Genomic DNA, 21,480 nt, shown 5'->3' with positions numbered 1-21,480 from the left:
GCAGATGTGGTTCAGATCCCAAGATGCTGTGGCTCTGGTATAGGCCTGGTGGCTACAGGTCCAATTAGACCACTAGCCTTGGAACCTGCATACGCCTCGGTAAGTGGCCCTAAAAAGGACAAAACAACAAAGCCTTTCTTGTAGTGAGGCATACTGAAGGGAGAGCACAGAAGAGCACTGTGGTCAATCAGAATTCTATCTTAACACTTCTCCCCTCTCACTGGCCAGAAAGAGGGAAGCAAAATCCTGGCCTTTGCTTCTGAGGAGGAAATGAAATGACTTGGAGGTCAGAGGGAAGGAGGATTGGGTGGATAATATATGTGACCATCTACTTTGTAAAAAAAAAAAAAAAAAAAAAAAAGGAAAGAAAGAAAAGAAAAAGAAAAGAAATTTTGGGAGATTGAAATAAGATTTTAGTGCTGAGTTCACTTCACCTTATCAGACACTATAGGCTAGATCACTGGTGACTGTTTTCTCTGAGTCCAGCTCTCCCTGTTTGATAAAGCTTGATCTTCCATGAAATGAGATCATTATGTTAAAAGACTACTGTGGCCCTCTTCTGGCCCAGAATTCTATGCTCTTTTCTCTGCCTACATTTGGGGTCTACACTGCATATATGTGTCTAACCAGAATGAATATTACAGGTATTTCTGTGCTGAGTTAGTATCATTCCAGACAAAGGTAAAAAAAAAAAAAATGTTTTAGTAAGCTTGTGCTGTCTTATCACAAGTATAGTTTTTATTAGGCATTTTGAAATATTAAAAGCAGAACAGTACTGTTCAGCAGTTATCACGTGTGTATTTTATGCCTGCCCTGTCCCAAGTGCTTTATATGCACTTCATAGTACTGGCCTGAAATAGGTACATTCTAACCCTCATTTGACAAGTAAGGAAAATGAGGCAAAAGAGGTTCATTAAGCAACTTATCTAAAGTTATACAGCCTATATGTGATACAGCTAGTTCACTGTACAGCAGAAATTGATGGAACAGTATAAATCAACTCTAATAAAAATTTTTGTTAAAAAGAGAAAGAGGCAGTATTTGAACTTGTGAAGTCTGATTCTGGGGTTTGAGCTCTTAATGACTAGCTTGGAGGAATGTGGAGAAACAGGCTTTCTTTGTACTTATTGACAGTTGTTAGTATAATTTAAGCATGTGACTTTTTAACGTGGAGTAGATTGACAGTGGCGGTATAATAGCTAATGGCATGGTGGTTTGCACAGGTCTGTGACACCCTTTTCTAAATTAGTTTTCTTTTGTGTTTTGAGGGTTTATTTATTTATTTTAGTCTTTTCAGGGCCACACCCAGTGCAGCATATGGAGGTAACCAGGCTAGGGTCAAATCAGAACTGTAAATTCCAGCCTAAACCAAAGACACAGCAATGTGGAATCCAAGCACACAGTCACCTCCAGTAATGTCCCATGAAAATGTGCTGCACAACCTAGAGCCAAGATCTGCTTCATCCACCAGTGGGCAGGCAACAGCCCCTTAAACAAGGAAACCTGCACAAGCCTCCAGACCAGTCTCATACACCAATACACAGACATCAGAAGTGAGATAATATACTGCAGTCTACAGAACTGGGTCCATAAACACAGGCACAACCTATCATGGGACTGGATGGTCCCTGACCATTTGGTGATAAGAGGGGAGTGTACTACTGGCACACAGACAACATCCCATACAGAGGACCACTTTTCCAAGGTCAGAAACATAAAAAGTCTACTGCATACACAAAATACAATTAGAAGTTTAAACAAAAGAAGATGGCAAAGGAATATACTCCAGGTGAAGGAACAAGATAAAACCTCAGAGGAACTAAGTGAAGTGGACATATGCAATCTACACAAGAGTCAGAGTAAAGATTCTAAAGGTGATCCAGGAACTCAGAAAAAGATCATATGGACAGAGCATGAAAGTACAATAAGTTTTTGCAAAAAGTTAGAAAACATAAAAAAAAGAGCTGCAGAATGTAATAACTGAAACAAAAAAAAATACTACAAAGGAATCAATTGCTGAATAAATTAAACAGAAGAATACATCAGTGATCTGGAAGACAGAGTGGTAGAAATTGATGGTATGAAACACAATAAAGAAAAAAGAATGAAAAGAAATGAGGAATGCCCTGGAGATATCGAGGATAATGTCAAACATAAGAGCATCTACATTACAGGGGTCTCTGAAGGAGAAGATGGAAAGGGCCTGAGAAATTATTAAAGAGATAGTAGTTCAACTTGTCTAACATGGGATAGGAAATGGTCACTGAAATCCAGAAAGTGCAGAGTCCCCTACAGGATTAACCGAAGGAGGAACATGCTGAGACACATAGTAATCAAATGGAAGAAAAATTAAACACAGAGAAAATATTCAAAATAACTAAGGAAAAGCAATAAATAACATACAAAGGAATTCCCATGAGGCTATCCTCTGATTTCTCAGAAGACATTTTGCACATCAGAAAGGAGTGCCACAAGATATGTAAATTGATGAAAGGGGAAAAAATCCACAACCAAAACATACTACCCAGCCAGGCACACATCCATATTTTATGGAGAATTCAAATACTTTATATATAAACAAAATTAAAAGAAATATCTACACACCACCCTACCTTTAAAACAAATGCTAAAGAACTCCTCTAAGTGCAAAAGACCACAGGTAGAAACAAGAAAATTATGAAACAGAAAACTAAGAAATTTTCTCAGTTGTAAAGGCAAACATACAAACATCCCCAAATATGATATCAAAACCAGGAATCACGAGAGAAGAGTATAAATGCAGGGCATATGAAATTAAAGTGATTAGCAATGTAAAAAAAATCATATATGTATGTAGACTACTATATTGCAACCTCGTGGTAATCGCAAAGCAAAAATCTATCATAGATAGAAAGCAAAAAAAAAAAAGAAAGAAAGAAAGAAAGAAAAAGGATTCCAAACATTAAAGAAAATGTAGTCATCAAATCAAAAGATATGAGACCAAAAGAAGAAAGGAAGGGAGATCAGCAGAAGATGGCAGAGGTGTAGGTGGATAATACCTACTCCCAAAAATATATATTAAAAGCCCACATGTAGAACAATTCTCACAGTACATTTCTTGAACAATGAGAGAATAAATCAGTCTTGCTAAGAGACAAGAAAATCTCCATATACCTGGATTATGAGAAATCTAAGTCAAATGAAGAAGCAGAAGCAGCAATCCCAATTAAAAGAACAGGAGAACTTCCCTGAAGGAGCAAACAATGAAACCATCTAACACATATTCAGTTCAAAAAGGAGGTAAAGAAAATACTGAAGCAATTTAAAAAGTCCAGCAACATAAATGTGGATTACTGTAAAAAGGAACTAAAAACTGTAAGGAGGAGCCAAGAAAAATTAGAAAACTCCATTGCCATGATAAAAGCAGAGTTAAAGGCAATGAATAGCAGAAAGAATAACATGAAGGAACAAATAAGTAACTTGGAAGACAGAATACTGGAAATCACCCAACCATGACAGCAGACAGACAGCCAAAAGAACAGGAAGAAAACAATACAAGTGATCTTAGGGATTATATATAACATGTCGAACTGAGCATAGCAAGGATCCCAGCAGTTGAAGAGAGACAAAAAGGTGTTGAAAATGTACTTGAAGCCTAAAAATTTCCCAAACCTAAAAAAGGAAACAGATATCCAGGCACATGAAGCAGAGGTTCCCTAACAAGATGAACCCAAACAGACCTACATCAAGACATATTCTTTTTTAAAATAGCAAAAGTGAAAGATAAACAAAGTCTTCTAAAGGCAGCAAGAGAAAAGCAAAGCATTAATTACAAGGGAATCCCCATAAGGCTTTCAGCTTATTTCTCTACAGAAAAGCTGCAGGACAGAAGGGAGTGGCAAAATATAGTCAACGTTATAAAAGAAAAAAAATGAGAGTCTAGAGGAGGATGGTGGATGAGTAGGACATGAGGCTCACCTATTCCCAGAAATACATCAAGAATATATCTACGTGTGGAATTCTTCACACAGAACAGTCGCCAAACACTTGACAAAAGATCTCAGGATTATGATAGGGCAAGAAAACCTTCATGAAACCGTAAAGGAGAAAAGAAAGGAAAAAAAGAGAGAGGGGAGAGAAGGGAGATAGGACAGTCACCCCTAAGAGGGAGTTGGAAAGAGGAAAAGCTCCAGCACACTGGGGAGCTCCAGCACCAGTGAGGAGGCTGGCCTGGATAGAGGAGGAACTTTAGAGTACTGGAGGAGAACACAGCAACTGGTGTGAAGCAGTTAAAATAGAAACAATCCAGAAATCATCACTGCTATAGTGGCAAATGTATGGTGGTGCAAGTATCAGGAACTAAAATTCTGGCCTTAGAGTTTAGATACAAAGAGAGCTGGGGTTGAACATTCACAAATGGCCTGAAGGAACTTGAGTATAGGGGTACCACATTTGAGGGTGTAAGCTGAAGCAACGCCATCAGGACTAGAGAATAGGCACCATTGTTTGGGGTGCTGGAGAGAAGGAGTGGCTGCCTAGCAACAGATGGGGAGCAGCCTCATCCTTAGGGCTACAGAGAACTCAAGAGCAGGAGGAGTACCACCCTGGTGGCAGAGGGGGCATGACACAAGCTCTGCTGCTCCTGCCAGTGGCTCCCACTCTAGTGGAGCAAATTCCGTGCCCAAAGAGCCCCAAAAGGGCCATCAGTGCATGATCCCTGCAGGAGCTGCAAAGTGCCCAAGGGGGAAAAGCACAAGCTCCATGCTTCTGCTCAGTGGTCCTGTGGGGGCCTGCACTAGTGGTGCCCACTCCATTTCATGCCAGGGGAGTCACATCAGGGCCACTGGTATACTTTCCTGTGGGAGCTACAGGCTACCTGGCTGGAGGAAAGCACAAGCTCCAAGGCTCCTGCCAGTGACCCTGTGGGGTCCATGCCAGTGGCACTCCTTGCATGCCAAGGGAGCTATGGGAAGCCCATTGGTACACATTCTGACCTATAGAGATCCTTCATGCCTGCAGCCAGGTCAGGGGAGAGACCATCAGAAGTACACGTTCTCCTGCTCAACAGTCAGGGAGCAATTAGAGTATTCTCTAGCACCATATACAAAAATAAACTCAAAATGTATTAAACACATACATTTAAGGCCAGACACTATAAAACTCCTAGAGGAAAACAGAGGCAGAGTTCTCTTTGACATAAATCACAACATCTTGGTTGATTCACCTCCTAGAATAATGACAATAAAAACAAAAATAAGCCAATTAGAAACCAGTTAAACTCAAAAGCCTTTGCACACCACAGGACACCCCTGAAAAAATGAAAATACAACCCACAGAGCAGGAGAAAACCTTTGCAAAAGATTCAACTGATAAATGTTTTATCTGCAAAATATACAAGCAACTCATAACACTCAACAACAACAACAAACAACCCAATCAAAAAATGGACAAACACCTATATGACAGTTCTCCAAATAGGACATACAGATCACCAGCAGGCACAGGAAAAAATGCTCAGCATCACTAATTATTAGACAAATGCAAATCAAAACTACAATGTTATGATACCTCATAGTAGTTAGAATGGCCATTAACATGTCAACAACAGCAACAACAACAACAAACAAATGCTGCAGAGGATGGGAAGAAAAGGGAGTCCTCCTACACTGTTGGTGGGAATGTAAATTGGTACAACCAGTATGGAAAATTTATGGAGGTTCCTTAGAAAACTAAGTATAGAATTACCCTATGTTCCAACACTTCCACTCCTGGGCATATATCCAGAGAAAACATTCATTTAAAAAGATACACGCACCTACATATTCATCACAGCACTAGTCACAAAAGACAAGACATGGAAAAAAACCCAAATGTCCACTGACATATGAATGGATTAAGAAGATGTGGTACACACACACACAATGGAATACTACTGAGCAATAAATAGATAATAAAATACCATTTGAAGCAACATGGATGGAACCAGAGATTCATACTAAGTGAAGTCAGAAAGAGAAAGACAAACACCACATGATATCACTTATATGTACAATCTGAAATATGGCCACATGATCCTATCTACAAAACAGTAAAAGATCATGGGCATGGAGAGCAGACTTGTGTTTGCAGAGGAGAGGAGGGAGAGAAGGGGATGGATGGGGAATTTGAGGTTGGTAGATGCCAAGTATTATATTTCAAACAGTTGGATAAGGGGGTTGTACTGTACGACACAAAGAAACTGTGAACAGTCATTTGGGTTAGAACATGATGGAAGACAGTATTACAAAAAGAGAATGTGTGTGTGTGTGTGTGTGTGTGTGTGTGTGTGTGTGTGTGTGTGTAGAACTGGATCACTTGGCTGTAAGCAGAAACTGAAAGAACACTGCATGTCAACTATGCTTTAATTGAAAAATTAAAACAATGATAACCGCCATGTCCTATCAGATTCACACATTCTCCTTTTTGCTGCATACAACATGGTTTGATGCTTGGCAGTGTGGCAACCATATGGACATTATGAGAGAACAGAAATCTGCACATCAAGACAGTTCCAGAGAAGTGAAAAAAGAGAAGGTAACTTATGTTTTCTCAGTCCTTTTATCAACTGTGAACATCAACCTATTCCCTGTGTACATAACACTAAATAGACATTCTTTTCTATAAATATGCATCAGCTACTTCTTGGTATAACTGAACATAAAATATTAACTATAGAAAAGGACACATTATCATATATCTTTACATCAATGCTAAATGGCAGCACAATCTTCAACCAAATCTCATCAAAGCAATGAGCACTGTTGAAGGCACTTTCCTCCTAATCCAGTCAAGATGTGTCAAAAGACAAAATGGGCTGTGAAAAATTGGGGACCATCTAGACAAGAAACTTTGCAAATGAAAAGTTCACTGCCTCTGATTGGTGAACTTCTCCTCCATCTAGGGGATCCCTTGGTCCAGAACCCAGAACTCATGACAAGACCATCCCACTGTTAAGAGAAAGTGAGAAAGGATCCTGCCACTGGAGGGTCAGTTCTCTGGAAGGTTATTCATTTAAAGGAGATGAAATTTATGTTGCAGTTACATAACTGGCAGTAGTTTTCTGTGAAATTTGTGAAAATTAGAACCCATGCCTTGCTGACCAGCCTATACACTGCCCAGAAGGCAGCTTCTTCTCCCAAATTGACTCCTCCATGTGACATTTTAAAGATGTCTTCACAAAGTTTGTTTCACTCATACTCCCCTTCCATCAAACTGCCACTGATTTAAGCTGGGAAAATGCAATAATCTAAAGAAATTTAGGGTTACCAATGAGGAAGGTGGAAGAGAGGGATGAATGTGGGATTTGCAAATGATATATGCACACTATTGTCCATGGAATGGATGGTTTGTAGGAACCTACTGTATAGCACAGGGAACTCTTCTCAATATTCTGATAACCTATCTGAGAAAAAAATCTGAAAAATAGTGGACATATGTACATGTATAAATGAGTTCCTGTTGTACAAGAATTATCACCACATTGTATGTCTACTTCTATAAAACATCAAATTTTAAAAAAGGAAAGGAAGAAACAATAAGTGAAGAAAACTTTTCTTACTGTTCCTCTCAAATTAAGAAGGCAGTAATACAAGGTATAATTCATTTAAAATCACTCACAAAGGGATTATTCTCATCTTCAAAGTAATTTCTGTACACCATTACATTTAAAGAAAAACCTTTCTTCAAATGCCTGAGCATATCCTAAAATAAATAGTTAGTGAACCTTAGCAAATAAAAAAATCTAATCATTTCCATGAAGAACAGGCAAGCAAAAGAGACAGGATCTGCATGGGGAGCATCTCCCACCAGGTCTCGAGATAGGAAAATAATCTATTCAATTTAATGTAGAGAAAATAGATTTATATTACCAATATGTAGGTTTAGTTAATTTGGAAGTAATTCATGCAGAATTTTGAAATTACCAGTTGTGATCCAATATGTCTACATTCTTTCTAAAAGTGTGTACACACACCCTCTTCCTTTGTAGTTTACTTACTTCTAGTTATATCTCCATATTTCCATATGGCATTCCCTGTAGACAAAACCATGAAAATATGATGGGTCAAATAGAAATTATTGTCTCAGAATTCCAAAGTCTGGATGTTCATTGTTCTTGTGACTTTGCCAAATTAAATGTTTAAAATGAACACCCACAAATGCATGGGGATTACAGGTACAACAGAAAAGGAACTCAAAGAAGATGAGTTTAGGACTCACATTCCCTAAAATATTCAATAGCTGGTTCATGCCTGAAGCCCAAAGTAAGATGCAGGGAGAGGCAGTGGCAGTAATTTGGTGCATGCATTTATCAGGGACAATGATTGAAGTGTGGGGGACTTCCTGGTATAAATGTGTATTGTTGAATGAAAACCCAAATGAGTAGGATTTTCATACTCTGAGGAGTCTTATTGAAGGCATCCATGAAAAGAGGAACCAGAACTTCTCCGGAAGACTGTGGATCACAAGGGTTGCTAGGGAGACAGAGCAAGAACTTGCATTTGCTTCTGAGTTTGCAGCTTTTTTCAAGTGCATATGCTCACAAGAATGGCTGGTGTGTAAGTTTGCATTACCCGCAGGCTGCCCAGGTACACAAAATGTGTGCTGATGAAGCAATATCAGGACACAGTTTAGGTAAGATTTCAACAATTCTCCTGATAATCTTTATCATAACCACCATAACTTGCCAGTCCTTAAAAAAATGAAATACCATATACAACTTACGAAACATAAAATTATTTGAGTTTTGAGGCCAGTAGGAAAAGGAGTAATTACAGATGTCATCCTATTATTTAATCAAATAGGTTACTGTTACCATCTGACACCTAAAACCTTAAATAATGTGGATGGTTTCATCCCAGTGGTGTGATAACACTTCATTAATTACACATCAAGTTACCATGTTAAAAAAACCATTCAGTTTAATTAAATAAAATATACTCATTTCACAAAAAATGTACAGGAAACTTTTCACAATGCACTGTATGATCCTAGATCAAAATACAGAATATCAGAAATCAGAAGCATTCTTGTCCTTCAAATACATGGCTCTGAGGATTTTGATTTCTAGGGTTTACACAACAGAGGTGAATTCTTTAGTGAACACGGATGTACATTAGTTTTACTACTATTAAGCAAAGAGTTAACTATTTTTCTTGAATAACTGTGACAATGTCTTTATTTCAAACATGTCAACAGACATTCATGAGTTCTACTGCTTTTATGAAGATACATCAGATTTTGTACAAACTGACATCTTTTTAACATGAAAAAGCAGTTGGAACAGATATTTCAATTGTGGAGTGATCTTGTTACATAATTACAAAGAATGATTTCCAAAACACTAAAAAATGGTGATTTTAAATCAATCCTACATACCATCTCCACTAAGGTTTTCTTACACATTTATATGACCGGATCTTTAAACTTCCATGGAGTATTAGATAGAAATATTCCTCACCTAATGTGGAAGGGCTCCTCTTGTCTTTGAAGCCACAACCATGAAAAACAAAATTCACATACATACTAGGAATAAAATGCATAGCATTTAGTAATTTGAGAATTGAATTACAAGCATTTTTTTTTTTTTGTCTAATAAGCCCAGATAATGTCCATAGAGATACACTGATGAGAATGATACCAGCCCAAACATTCCTCCCCTTAATCCTCTTGTCCATACTGAGGTTTTTAGTGTTTCCACTGTGGCTTATTTGTTTAAGTTCTGAGTTAGAGAAATTTCCAAAGAGTTATTGACTGAATGCATTCTCCTATGCATTCCCTGTAGGGAGTTAGAGTTGATTTTCAATAAACACTCCCCTATAATTTTCACAGAATTAAATTTTCTTTCCTATAAGAACTCTCTGGTGTTCTCTAAAGTGTGTATTTAGTAGAAACAAACTTTATCACATATTACACTGGCAAGATTTCCCTCCATTGCACATTTTCTGATGTTAAGACAGGTGAAACCTCTGATGAAGGGCATTGTCACACTCTCCACATCTGTGAAGTTTTTCCCCAGTATGTATTTCCTGATGTCTAGAAAGTACTGAATGCTGTTTATAGGATTTGTTGCATTTTTTATACTTGTCAAGCCTCCTTGTACTTACTATGAACTCTCTGATGTTGAATGAGATATGAGTGATAGGTAAAGGTTTGGCCAGGAGTTGCCAAACCTAACTAGGAAGCATGAGGTTACACATTTGATCTCTGACCTTGCTCAGTGGGTTAAGGATCCAGTGTTACCATGAGCTGTGTTGGAGGTTGCAGACTTGGCTTGGATCCCACATTGCTGTGGCTGTGGTGTAGGCTGGTGGCTACAGCTCAAATTAGACCCCTAGCCTGGGAATCTCCATATGTCACAGGTGTGGCCCTAGAAAAATAAAAAATAAAAAAGACAAAAAAGGTAAAGGCTTTGTCACATTGATTACAATTGTATGGTTTTGACCCAGGATGGATTCCCTGATGCTGAGTGAGGCTTGCATGGCACTTTAAAGTTTTGTCATAGTCTGTACATTTTGTAAGGCTTCTCTCCAGTGTGAGGTCACCAATACTGATTAAAACCTGACTGCTGACCAAAGGCTTTGCCACATTCTGTACATTTTTAAGACTTCTCTCCAGAATGAGATCTCTGATGCCGAGTTAGATGAGAATGCCAATTAAAAGCTTTGCCACATTCTGTACATCTGTAAGGCTTCACTCCAGCATGAGAATTCAGATGCTCGGTAAGATGAGAATGGCGATTAAAGGCTTTGCCACATTCTGTACATTTGTGAGGCTTCTCTCCAGTATGAGCTCGCAGATGCTCAGTAAGATGAGAATGGCGATTAAAGGCTTTGCCACATTCTGTACATTTGTAGGGCTTCACTCCAGTATGAGATCTCAGATGCCGAGTAAGAGATGAATGTTGATTAAAAGCTTTGCCACATTCTATACATTTGTGAGGATTCGCTCCAGCATGAGAATTCAGATGCTCAGTGAGATGAGAATGCTGATTAAAGGCTTTACCACATTCTGTACATTTGTGAGGCTTCTCTCCAGTATGAGAACTCAGATGCCGAGTAAGAGATGAAGGCCAATGAAAAGCTTTCCCACATTCCATACATTTGTGAGGCTTCTCTCCAGTATGAGATCTCAGATGCTGAGTAAGTTGAGAATGCCAATGAAAGGCTTTGCCACATTCTGTACATTTGTGAGGCTTCTCTCCAGTATGAGAACTCAGATGCTGAGTAAGATGAGAATGCCGATTAAAGGCTTTACCACATTCTGTACATCTGTAAGACTTCACTTCAGCATGAGAATTCAGATGCTCAGTAAGATGTGAATGCCGATTAAAGGCTTTGCCACATTCTGTACATTTGTAAGGCTTCTCTCCAGTATGAGAACTCAGATGCCGAATAAGAGATGAATGCCAATGAAAGGATTTCCCACATTCTGTACATTTGTGAAGCTTCTCTCCAGTATGAGAACTCAGATGCCGAGTAAGAGATGAAGGCGAATGAAAGGCTTTGCCACATTCCTTACATTCATAAGGCTTCTCTCCAGTATGAGAACTCAGATGCTGAGTAAGAGATGAATGCCAATTAAAGGCTTTGCCACATTCTGTACATTTGTGAGGCTTCTCACCAGTATGAGAACTCAGATGCTGAGTAAGATGAGAATTCCGTTTAAAAGCTTTGCCACATTCTGTACATCTGTAAGGCTTCACTCCAGCATGAGAATTCAGATGCTCAGTAAGATGAGAATGGCGATTAAAGGCTTTGCCACATTCTGTACATTTGTGAGGCTTCTCTCCAGTATGAGATCTCTGATGCTCAGTAAGATGTGAATGCCGATTAAAGGCTTTGCCACATTCTGTACATTTGTGAGGCTTTTCTCCAGTATGAGATCTCTGATGCCGAGTAAGAGATGAAGGTGAATGAAAGGCTTTGCCACATTCTGTACATTTGTGAGGCTTCTTTCCAGTATGAGAACTCAGATGCTGAGTAAGATGAGAATGCTGATTAAAGGCTTTGCCACATTCTGTACATTTGTGAGGCTTCTCACCAGTATGAGATCTCAGATGCTGAGTAAGAGATGAATGCCGATTAAAGGCTTTACCACATTCTGCACATCTGTAAGGCTTCACTCCAGCATGAGAATTCAGATGCTGAGTAAGATGAGAATGCCGATGAAAGGCTTTGCCACATTCTGTACATTTGTGAGGCTTTTCTCCAGTATGAGATCTCTGATGCTCAGTAAGATGTGAATGCCGATTAAAGGCTTTCCCACATTCCGTACATTTGTGAGGCTTTTCTCCAGTATGAGAACTCAGATGCCGAGTAAGAGATGAAGGCCAATGAAAGGCTTTGCCACATTCTGTACATTTGTGAGGCTTCTCACCAGTATGAGATCTCAGATGCTGAGTAAGAGATGAATGCCGATTAAAGGCTTTACCACATTCTGAACATCTGTAAGGCTTTGCTCCAGCATGAGAATTCAGATGCTGAGTAAGATGAGAATGCCGATTAAAGGCTTTGCCACACTCTGTACATTTGTGAGGCTTCTCTCCAGTATGACATCTCAGATGCTCAGTAAGATGAGAATGGCGATGAAAGGCTTTGCCACATTCTGTACATTTGTGTGGCTTCTCTCCAGAATGAGAACCCAGATGCTGAGTAAGATGAGAATGACAATGAAAGGATTTGCCACATTCTGTACATTTATAAGTCTTCTCTGCAGTATGAATTCTCTGATGCTCAAAAAGATGCGATCGCCGTCTAAAGGCTTTGCCACATTCTGTGCATTTGTAAGGCTTCTCTGCAATATGAATTCTCTGATGCTCAGAAAGACATGAACACCGTCTAAAGGCTTTGCCACATTCTGTGGATTTGTGAGGCTTCTCTGCAGTATGAATTACATGATGTCTAGTAAAGGCTGAACACCATGTAGATTCTTCACATTTGTCAGGTTTCCCTCCAGTTTGTTTTTTCGTATCTCTTCGCAGATTTAATGACTGATTACAGACTTTCTCACATTCTTCACACTTGCATCCTTCCTTCCTGGTAGGATGATGTTGATATTGAGTAACTCTTGAAGCCTGGCTAAAAACTTTGCCACACTCACAAAAATGGCAAGCTTTCTCTCTAATACAAATTCTCTGATATGTAGTGAGATATGAGCTTTGAGAAATGAACTTCCCATGTTTATTTCTTACTGACTGCTTCTCTGAAAATTGAGTTCCCTGAAGTTTCATGAGATTTGAGTCTGGGTCAAAGTTAGTCTGAGATTCAATGCAGGCATCACTTCTTGTTCCAGTGTGTATACTCTTATAATTACTGAATACACAGCTCTTGCTGAAGGCCTTGCTCACTTTAATACACATGGCATGTTGGTCTATATCAACTATATTATCACACCCATTGATTAATGATGGTTGGATCAAGACCCCCCCATTAGTGGCAACATTAGGGATGTCAGAACAATGAGGAAATATTTGTTGGTTGAAGAGTGATGAACCCTTGCTATTAGATCTCCTGATTTGATCACTTTGGGGGGGTTTCCCCCCATTTTGAAACCTCTGGTGCTCATAAATGTTTGAATGAATGTTTCGTCCAAGCATACATTCATGTTTTGCATCATCATTTGTAGTACAGTCTATAGGATTATCCTGATTTTCCAAATTTCCTTTCAGAGAAGATCTATGTTTCAATAAATAACATGGGTCTTTGCTTACAAAAATATATTTTTCTGCCAATGGTATTGACTTAAAGTGGAGTTTTTCACAGTTTGATTTACATCCTTGATCTCTTTTAGCAGTAACATTTTCCTTGTGGATAAAAGTCCCAGTAGGAGCATGTGCATCATAACAACCTTCCTGCCCTTCACACGCCCCCTTACCTTCGCTGCCTATAATTACATCAAAAGTGCCAACAGGAGAGCTTTCATATTTTCCCAGCAGCATTGTTTGCAAGAAATGTTCCATGCCTGGCTTATGTGGCATCAAACCCTGGGTGTCATGAGAAGACAGAGCTGAAAGATAACAAAAACAAATTATCCAAAATTATGGTTTTCATTGAACATGCTTGACAATTTCATGTACAATGGACAACTGCTTAGCTAGATTAAAAAATAAAACAGAGAAGCATCAACTGAAATCAGAAGTGAAAGCAGAGATCCTATAAGTGACACCACAGAAATAAAGGTGTGTATAGGATGATACTATGAGTATGTGTATACCAACAAATTGGACACTTCACAAAAGGTATGAATTTCCAGGGAGATACAACCTATTTAGATTTCAGCATGAAGAAATAAATCATCACAACAAACCTAAAACTATTAAGTAGACTCAAATATTAATTGTAAAGAATCCCCAAAAGAGAACATGTCTGGATTCGATACCTCAACAGGATAATTCCAACTCAGGAAAAAAAGAAAATGACAACTATGAATTCTACACAAATATATCCAAAGTTTGAGTAGAAGTAAAATTATGCAAAGACTGTTTATGAAGCCAATATTAAGCAATATGAAAAGTAAGCAAAGACACTAGAAATGAAAATTTAACAAAAGAAAAAAAATCCCACAAAATTAGAACCCAATACTTGAATAAATACTGATTCAAATGTTCTGAACAAAATACTAGAAATGTGAACTCCAAACCTCATTACAAGAATTATACAGCAAAAATAATCCAGAATTATTTATGAAAGCAAGGGGGTTGATTAGTAATTTAAGAAATTAGGTGCACATACACAGAGTTAAGATCATACTACAGAATTATATCAAATGAAATAGATAAGTAGAAATATTACATATCATATCATGACTGGTATAATGAAATCAGGGATTGACAGTAATACATAAATATAATAAAGATTATGTAAGAAAAACACAGAGTCATCGTAATGATCAATAGTAGAAGACTTAAAGTCTGTATATATGAAAATTTTAAAAATGAACACACTCATAGTTTTGATTAAAATTAGTACTTGATTTTTTCAAACCAAGATGAGCAGGAAAAGAAATAAAAAGCCATCTAAACCAGGAAATATGGAGTGATGATCTCTATTCACATATGGTAAGGACAGTCAAACTAAAAAATGTAAATACGGAGCTCCTGTCGTGGCTCAGTGGTTAATGAATCTGACTAGGAACCATAAGATTGTGGGTTTGAACCCTGGCCTCGAGCAGTGGGTTAAAGATCCAGCATTTCGATGAGCTGTGGTGTAGGTTGCAGATGTGCCTGAATCCTGTGTTGCTGTGGCTCTGGTGTAGGCCGGCAGCTACAGCTCTGATTAGACCCCTAGCCTGGGAACCTCATATGCCAGGGGAGCAGCCCTAGAAAAGGCAAAAAAAAAAAAAAAAAAAAAGAATGAAATAAACAGATTATATGAAAACTAGTAGAAAATGAAGAATAAAATAAAACTTTGGGAATTCTCGTTGTGGCACAGTGGTTAACGAATCCAACTAGGAACCATGAGGTTCCGGGTTCGGTCCCTGCCCTTGCTCAGTGGGTTAACAATCCGGCGTTGCCGTGAGCTCTGGTGTAGGTTGCAGATGCGGCTCAGACCCCGCGTTGCTGTGGCTCTGGCATAGGCCAGTGGCTACAGCTCCGATTCGACCCCTAACCTGGGAACCTCCATATGCCACGGGAGCGGCCCAAAGAAATAGCAAAAAGACAAAAAAACAAAAAAAAAAAAAAGAAAACTTTGTATATACTACTAACAGGAAGTAATAAAAAAAACATTACTAAAGTTATTTGCTTCCATATTAGTATTCAAGAGTATAAAATAGTGTTTAATTAATAAAGGCAGTGAAATATTTTTACGATGAAAATCATAAAATATTGCTGAAAAACACTACAGAAGACATTTTAAAAATGAACACCACATATTCCATGCTCCTGAATGAGAATAATTAACATCGTTAACTGTCAACGCTACCCAAGTTGATCAACAGATTCAAAGGAAACTCTTTCAAAATCAAAACAACAATTTTGATGAAAATACAAAAGCTCCTTCTAAAATGTATCTGCAATATCAAAAAACACTAAAAATCCCAAACACCCAGGTAAGGAAAGTGGAGCATTGGAGGCATGACACTTCCTGATTTTAACATCTACTGCAAAGGCACAGTGATCAAAGACACAATAATCAGTGTTGTCAATAGAGTACAACATGCAGACGGAAAGAGAAGACTGCAACAGCATGGAGAGCAGCCATAAAATCTCTTATATTTATGGGCAAATAATCTTCCACAAAGGGGCATATACCACACAATGGGAAATGCATTGTCTCAAAACAAATGGTGTTGGGAAAGATGGATGTTCACAAGTGAAACAAGGAAGGTAGACCCTTGCCTAGCACAACCCACAACTGTAACTCAAATAGGATTGAAGCCGTATAGAGAGAGATCATTATAAATATCACAGAAGAAAACATAAAAGTTAATGGAATTTGATTGGGCAATAATTTCTTGGATATGAAAGTGAAAGCTCAGTCAACTAAAGCAGTAGATTCATCTTAAAGGGAAGTTCAGAGCAATACAGGCCTTGCTCAAAAAACAGTGAAACTATGAAATAAGCAAGCTAATCTACCACCTCCATGAATTAGAAAAACAAACAAAACCAAAAGTCATTGAAGCACGTAATAAAGATCAGAGAGGAAGTAACTAGAACAGAAGTACAAAATAGGAGTTCCCATGGTGGATCAGTGGGTTAAGAACCTGATAGAGTGTCCATGAGGATGAGGGTTTCATGACTGGCCTCGGTCAGTGGGATGAGGATCTGACAATGCCAGAAGCCATGGTTTAGGAGGCATATGCAGCTTGGATCAGGCGTGGCTGTGGCTGTGGTATAGGCTGGCAGCTGCAGCTCCAACTTGACCCCTATCCCAGAACTTCTGTATGCTATAAGTGGAGCTGTAAATTTTTTATTAAATTAAATACAATTTTAAAAGATTAATAAAACAAGGTTACAATTTGTCAAAAGGGTAAACAATATTGACAAACTTCTGGCCATGCTCACCAAGACAGAATTCACATAAAATAAGAGTGAAAGGGAGAAATAGCAACTGATAATCATGGACATTTAAATAATCATAGGAAAACACCATGAACAATTATATGCTGATAAATTCAACAAGCTACAAGAAATGAACAACTTTCTGGAGGCACAGAGACCACCAAAACTGAATCAAAAAGAAATGGATAGTCTGAACAGACCATCACTAGACATGAGAAAGTATCTGTAAAAAACTAAACAATCAAAAACAAACCCCCTCTGACAAACAAAAGTCCAGAACCAGATGCCTTCACAGGAGAATTCTACCAAACATGAAGAGAAGAATTTATATTAATTTTTCTCATATGCTTCCAAAAAACTGATGAGGAGGGAACACTCCCAAGACAGTCGATAAACTCACCATCACCTTGATACCAAAACCAGACTAGGATACCACAGAAAAACAAAATTACAAGTCAATATCTTTGATGAATAGATGCAAAAATCCTCCACAACATATGAGGAAACAGAATGCAATGGCATGTAAAAAGATCACATACCACAACCTAGAAGGACTCATCTCCACTTCACAAGGATGGTTTAACATACACAAATCAATGAATGGGATACACCACAAAGTAAAAGACAAAAACCACATGGCCATCAAAATAGACGCAGAAAAAGCACTTGACAAAATTCAACAACCATCCAGGAGAAAATCCTTTACCATGGTCGGTATAGAGGAGCAGAACATGATAAAACTTATCTAGGACAAACTCACAGCCAATACAATACTCAACAGTGAAAGACTGAAAGCCTTCCCGCCTAATAGGGTACCAGGCAAGGATCTCCAATCTCCAATTCTCCACAACATAACATCGGAATTCCTAGCCACAGCAATCAGACAAGACAAAGGAAGTAAAGGTATCAACCTTGGATAGGAACATGGAAAACTCACTATGTGGATCTGACATGACATTTGAGAGAGGAAACTCAGAAGATGGCACAAACTCTACTAGAACAGATAAATGAATTCAGCAAGGCAGCAGGAGACAAAATTAATACACAGAATTCAGGTGCATTTCTCTACACCAACAATTAAATATCAAAAAATTGAAATACAGAGTTCCCATCATGGCTCAGCAGTTTGCAAACCCAACTAGCATCCATGAAGATACAGGTTCGATTCCTGGCTTTGCTGGTTGGGTTAATGATCCCGAGTTGCCATGAACTGTGGTGTAGGTCAAAGATGTGGCTTGGATTCTGCATTGCTGTGGCTCTGGCATGGACCGGTAGCTACAGTTCCAATTGGACCCTTAGCTTGGGAATCTCCATATGCCACAGGTGCAGCTCCAAAAGCAAAAAAAGCCAAAAAAAAATTTAAATATACACAAGATCTCAAAAAATCATACAGCCCCCAAAATAAAATGCTTACTAATAAACCTGAGCAAAGAATTAAAGCCCTATAGAGTAAAAACTTTAAAATTAATAAAGTCCACTCTCCAGGGTGATTATCTGTTTCTACCTGACAGACAACATCATCTGTGCCATATTTTAGATTTGACATATAAATGATATCAAATGGTTTTTGTCTTTCTCTAACTTACTCCCCTTAGTTTCAGAATCTCTAGTGGCATCCTTGTGGCTGCAAATGGCATTATTTTGTCATTTTCATGGCCGAGGAGTCTTCCACTGTGTGTGTGTGTGTGTGTGTGTGTGTGTGTGTGTGTGTGTGTGTGTGTGTGTGTGTGTGTGTGTGTGTATAGCATTTGAATTCCTAGCCACAGCAATCAGACAAGACTCCTGTTTCATCCTTTCACATTCATCCATTGTTGGACGCTTAGGTTGTTTCCATGTCTTAAGATATTGTGAATTGTGCTGCAGTCAACATAGAGGTGGATGTATCTTTTTCAATGAAAGTTTTGTCTGGATATATGCTCAGGAGTGGGATTGCTGGATCATATGGTTGTTCTATATTTAGTTTTCTGAGCAACTCTGCACTGTTTTCCATAGTCGTTGTATCAATGTATATTCCCACCAACATTGAAGGACGGTTTCATGTTCTGCACAACATCTTCAGCATTTGCCATTTGTAAGCTTGTTAAGGATGGCCATTCTGACTGACTGGAGGTGGTACCTCATTGCGGCTTTGATTTGCATTTCTCTACTAATCAGTGATGATAAACATTTCTTCATAGGCCCACTGGCTGACCATGTTTTCACTTCAGAAATGTCTATATATTTTTTTTTTTGTCTTTTTGGCATTTCTAGGGCCACTCCCATGGCATATGGATGTTCACAGGCTAGGGGTCTAATCGGAGCTGTAGCCACCAGCATATGCCAGAGCCACAGCACCAGCAGCTCTGAGCCACATCTGCAACCTACACCACAGCTCACAGCAATGCCAGATCCTTAACCCACTGAGCAAGGCCAAGGATCAAACCCCCAACCTCATGGTTCCTAGTTGGATTCATTAGCCACTGAGCCATGACAGGAACTCCCAGAAATGTGTATTTAGGTCCATTTTTCAATGCAGTTGTTTGTGTTTTTTTGCTGTTTTAGTTTATGCATTTTTTGGTCTATTTTGGAGGTTAGGCCCTCATCTCTTGCCTCATTTGCAAAGATCGTATCCCATACTCTGGGGTTGTCTTTTCACTTTTGTAAATGGTTTGCTTTGCTGTGCAAAAGCCTTTGAGTTTACTTAGGTCCTACTCATTTATTTTTGTTTTTATTGACCTTATTCCAGGAGATGAAGCAGACAAGATGTTGCTGTAATTTAGGTCAAAGGGCAAAGAGTGCTCTGCCTCTTTTCCTCTAGGACTTTTATAGCACCTGGCCTTACATTTAGGTCTTTCATACACTGCACTTATTTCTGCATATGGTTTTAGTATTCTAATTCTAATCTCTTCCATGTAGGTGTCCAGTTGTCACAGCACCACTTATTGAATGGACAATCTTTATTCCACTTTCTGTTCTAGCCTCCTTTGTCATAGATTAGTTGACCATAGGTGCTTGGGTTTATTTCTAGGCTCTCTATCCCATTCCATTGATCTCTCTCTCTGGTTTGGTGCCAATATGATACAGTTTTGATAACTGTAGCCTCGTAGTATACTCAGAAGTCTGGGCACTTGATTCATCCATTTGATTTTTTCTTTTTCAACAGTGCTTTGGGCGATTTGAGGTCTTTTGTGTTTTCATACATGTTCTTAAATATTTTGTTGTAATTCTGTGAAGAATGTTCCTGGTAATTTCATAAGGATTGCACTGAATCTGCAGATTGCCTTGGGTAGTATCATCATTTTGATCCTACTGATGCTTCCAATCCAAGAGTATGGTGTCATCTTCCCATCTGTTTGTGTCATCTTGGAGTTCTTTCATTAGTATCTTATAGTTTTCAGAGTATAGGTCTTTTGTCACTTTAGTTAAGCTTCTTCCTAGGTATTTTATGCTTTTTGCTGCAATGGTACATGGGTTCGTTTCCCTACTTTCTCCTTCTCATATTTCACTGTTAGTACATAAAAATGCAGTCAATTTCTGTTACTGAACAACCAATGAACCACAAAGGAAAATCAACAGATACTTAGAGACAAATGATAATGAAGATACAACAATCCAAAACCTTTTGGGACATGGCAAAAGCAGCACTTAAAGGGACATTTACAGCAATACATTATTATCTCAGGAATGAAGAAAAAGCACATACACAACCTAACTTTACACCCGAAACAACTAGAGAAGGAACAACAGACAAAGGCCAAAATTAGTAGAAGGAACAAAGTCATAAAGATCACAGCACAGGAGTTCCCAGTGTGGTGCAGCAGAAACAAATCCAAGTAAGAACCATGAGGTTGCAGGTTGGATCCTTGGCCTTGATCAGTGGGTTAAGGATCCAATGTTGCCATGATCTGTGGTGTAGGTTGCAGATGCAGCTCGCATCTGGGGTTGCTCTGGATGTGGCAAGGGGCCTGGCAGCAACAGCTCTGATTGGACCCCTAGCATGGGAACCTCCATATACCATGGATGTGGCCCTAAAAAATACCAAATTAAAAAAAAAACATATAACAGAAACCTGGTGTAGCCCAGTGGCTACAGCTCTGATTTGACCCCTATGAACCTCCATATGTCACAGGAGTGGCTCAAGAAAATGGTGAATAGAGAAAAAAAAAAAAAAGATTAGAGCAGAAATAAAGGAAACTGAGACAAAGAAAAGAACAGAGATCGATGACCCCAAAGGTGGTTCTTTGAAAAGATCAACAAATTTGATAAACCTTTAGCCAGGTTTATCAAGAAACAAGAGAAGGTTTAAAGCAATAAAATTAGTAATGTAAAAAAGAAGTTTCTATTCAAACAACAGAAATAAATAGGATGATACACGACTCCTATGAGCAATGACATGCACGTAAAATGAACAAAGGGACGTTTGTAAATTTGAAAATGTGATCAAAAATGCTGAAAAAACAAAACTCAGAACTTGATGGCTACAC

General features: G+C 38.6%; 1 protein-coding gene across 1 annotated transcript in view; it reads right to left on the bottom strand.

The window, feature by feature from the left end:
• Positions 10,387-21,480, bottom strand: part of LOC100526059 (zinc finger protein 11-like) — a 387,036-nt gene continuing 375,942 nt past the window's right edge. Inside the window, exon 7 of the mRNA XM_021101265.1 lies at positions 10,387-14,022. Coding sequence (XP_020956924.1) covers positions 10,616-14,022 — 3,407 coding nt within the window. The 3' untranslated portion in view covers positions 10,387-10,615. The remainder of the gene's footprint in view (positions 14,023-21,480) is intronic.

The sequence above is a fragment of the Sus scrofa genome, chromosome 8 (assembly GCF_000003025.6).
Source record: "Sus scrofa isolate TJ Tabasco breed Duroc chromosome 8, Sscrofa11.1, whole genome shotgun sequence".
Lineage (NCBI taxonomy): Eukaryota > Metazoa > Chordata > Mammalia > Artiodactyla > Suidae > Sus > Sus scrofa.
Note: the sequence above shows the minus strand (reverse complement) of the source record. Positions and strands in the feature narration are given on the sequence as shown.